General features: G+C 37.7%; 1 protein-coding gene across 2 annotated transcripts; it reads left to right on the top strand.

Moving 5' to 3' along the window:
- The first annotated feature begins 948 nt into the window (after nt 1-948).
- On the top strand, nt 949-2,826 carry LOC101299002 (NAC domain-containing protein 100-like). Of its 2 annotated transcripts, XM_004299292.1 has the most exons (3): nt 972-1,460; nt 1,587-1,864; nt 1,950-2,826. In XM_004299292.1, the coding sequence occupies exons 1-3, from the start codon at nt 1,253-1,255 to the stop codon at nt 2,532-2,534; spliced, it is 1,071 nt and encodes a 356-aa protein (XP_004299340.1). In that variant the 5' UTR covers nt 972-1,252; the 3' UTR covers nt 2,535-2,826. The 2 variants fall into 2 exon arrangements, with proteins under 2 accessions (XP_004299339.1, XP_004299340.1); XM_004299291.1 differs by having other exon boundaries at nt 949-1,864.
- The last annotated feature ends 343 nt before the right edge of the window (nt 2,827-3,169 follow it).

The raw sequence follows: 3,169 nt of genomic DNA, 5'->3' as shown, positions 1-3,169 counted from the left end.
TGTCGGCTAATCGCCATTTCACATATTTGTGATTTTTCTTATGAAAAGAAGAGGGTTAGAATGGTCTTTTACACATGATTAAAGTGTGTTTTGTTAACTAATTTGCACGACCTGACTAATTCTACGCCTTCACACTCATACAGCTGTTATCGCTAATGAGCTAACATAATGTTCATCACTGCTACAAAACAGAGACTACATTATGATGTATGCCTATGATTCTTGTATTCGTTGGAACAAGCAACATCAATTCAGTAACATTGAAGTCCTATCAAATGAAATGAATCAATTCACGTATGGACAACTGCGTCTATGATCCGATTGTCTTAGTTACACAGTGTAACTGTATTATGTTAATATGTAATGCATGTGAATCTAATGTATGTATCCATGTTGATATATTATTAAGGGTTACATCATGATTGTAGTTCTCGTTGATTAATGCTCTATTTATTTCTGTTAATTTCAGAGTCTATCTAGTATTTAATATGTTACGTGTGATAACGGTGTCGTTAAAGACGTGAATAATGAGAATTTCAAAATTCATAACATGTAGACTGTCATAAACAATTCATGACACCGTAACAAACAAACACATATAGTTCATATATATCGACATCCTAAAACCATGATTAAAATGAACAAATAGTTACTTGAATTTAGAAAATCTAATTAGTTGAAATTAGCCAAGGAATTGACAAAACTGAAACATATTAAATCGGTAATAAAATCAATTAAAATCAAATGCATAGTACTTGGATTTGATAGGTTCATTTTGTCTTTGGTCAAATTCGAAGAGGGCAAAATTGGTTACTCGAGAAAATGTTAAAAAAGCTAAAAGGACCTACCCAGCCAGAGTTACCTTCCATACCACGTTTCTTTCTCTCCAAACGCACCAGTATTTAGGGGCTTCTGTTTCTCATCGTGCTTTTCTTTCTCTTAAAATCTCATCCCTCTCACAAACTTGTTTCATGGCTTCTCTTATTTTCCTCCAGCTTTATTCTTTTGCTCCTTGACAACATACTTTTTGCTTCTCGTCTTACTCGGTTCTGTTTCCTGTTTTCAAAAATCTGTGAGCTAGCTGAAAGCTGTGTTGGTCACAACTCATTTCAGTCTGAGAAACCCAGATAGGAGTCTATTTGTATAAATTGAGGTTTAAGTTTGAAAACCATGCCCTGTTGATCAAAACCAAGACCGTGAAGAAACAGAGGTTTTGTAGAGGGAAGCTAGAAGTGAGGTTTTACAGGTATCAATGATGCAGGAAATGGAAAAGTTTGTTCTTCCAGCTGGAAATTTCAAGGAAGACAATCAGATTGATCTACCACCCGGGTTTCGATTCCACCCAACCGATGAAGAGCTTATTTCTCACTACCTACACAAGAAGGTTATGGATTCCAACTTCGGATGCAAAGCAATTGGGGATGTGGACTTGAACAAGTCCGAGCCTTGGGATTTGCCATGTAAGTTTCCCCAAAGTAAATTGCTTCCCATCTTTATTTTAAGTGTCTGTGATTTTCAATTCGATTTAATGTTGCAGTTTTGGTTATTCTTTAGCTTTATTTTGTTTTTTTGGTTTGTTGATGAAGATAAAGCGAAAATGGGAGAAAAGGAATGGTACTTCTTCTGTGTGAGGGACAGAAAGTATCCAACTGGTCTGAGGACAAACAGAGCAACTGAGGCTGGATATTGGAAAGCTACCGGGAAAGACAAGGAGATTTACAAAGGGAAATCCCTAGTTGGCATGAAGAAGACCCTTGTGTTCTACAGAGGCAGAGCCCCAAAAGGTGAAAAGAGCAACTGGGTCATGCATGAATACAGATTGGAGGGTAAATTCTCAGTCCACAACCTCCCCAAATCTGCAAAGGTATGTATGTTTCACTATGTTAATTTGCTCTGTTTTACTCTGTTTTGTCTCTGTTTCTGACCCTAATTTGATCTCAAATTTGCAGAACGAATGGGTGATTTGTAGGGTCTTTGAAAAATCTGCCGGTGGTAAAAAAGTCCATATCTCTGGACTTCCGAATTCGGGTTCTCGTGGAACTGAAACTGGTTCTTCTGGTTTGCCACCTTTGCTGGACTCGACGCCTTACAATGGCGCCAAGACCAGACCTGCTTCAGAGTCGACTTACGTGCCCTGCTTCTCCAACCAAGAATCCATTGATTCTCAAAGAAACCAAGGGATTGTTGATTATATCAACAACAACAATCCTCTCTTCTCTGTTTCATCCAATCCTTCAAACAACAACAACAACAACAACAACTCTTTCCCACGAGTCACGTATCAATACTCTGCTCCAGTTTCATCGGCAAATTTCCAGTTTCCGAGTTCGGTTGTAATGCAAGACCATCTGAGGGCCTTGCTTGAGAACAATGTCTCGTTCATGAGACAGAACTTCAAAACAGAGAGGGACATGATCAGTGTGTCTCAAGAAACAGGTCTTACTACTGATGTGAACCCTGAAATCTCTTCTGTCATGGCGAATCATGAGATAGGTAGAAGGCCATTTGATGATCAAGATAGCTTTTGGATGTGAATCTGTTATGTGTAGTGAAAGAAAGAAGAACAGCTAGCTTCAGCTACTAGCCTATTATTGTTAACGTTTTGTGAGTTGATTGATGTGGTGTGGGTCTGTGAATAGAAATTCTCTGAATTATTAAGGGAATTTGATGAAAGTGAAGCCTATGTTATGTAGTATTGTGAGAAATTATTTTGATTTGATAGTATCAAACTGTTTGCGTATTTAAATCTCGTTGGATATTGGCATCATTCTTGTGAAGGGTGCTGTACAATATTGGTGACAAAGAGAATGAGATTCAGTTGGTGGTAATGATCTTATTTTGTATATTTTAGTTGCTTCAATCTTGCACCTCATTAGTCCTCTGGGAAATTTATAATGCAAACCATGACCTCACTTATCAGGGTATGGTGGATCAGTTTCAGTGTTTATTGTTTTTTATCACAATATTTTGGATTATCGATCATTCTAGCTGTGGAGGAGAACTCAGCTAATTAGGGGTGCTTTCCAGTGTTGACCTAGTCTCCTTTCTCTCTTGGGACACATAAAAATACAGGTAGGAAATGGTGAAAGAGAATGAAAATGAATATGAGTTATGTAAGATTAGATCGCGATTTCAGTCTCTTGGAGCTCCCCAAACTAGTGAAGAAACT

This window comes from Fragaria vesca, linkage group LG5 (assembly GCF_000184155.1).
Source record: "Fragaria vesca subsp. vesca linkage group LG5, FraVesHawaii_1.0, whole genome shotgun sequence".
Lineage (NCBI taxonomy): Eukaryota > Viridiplantae > Streptophyta > Magnoliopsida > Rosales > Rosaceae > Fragaria > Fragaria vesca.
Note: the sequence above shows the minus strand (reverse complement) of the source record. Positions and strands in the feature narration are given on the sequence as shown.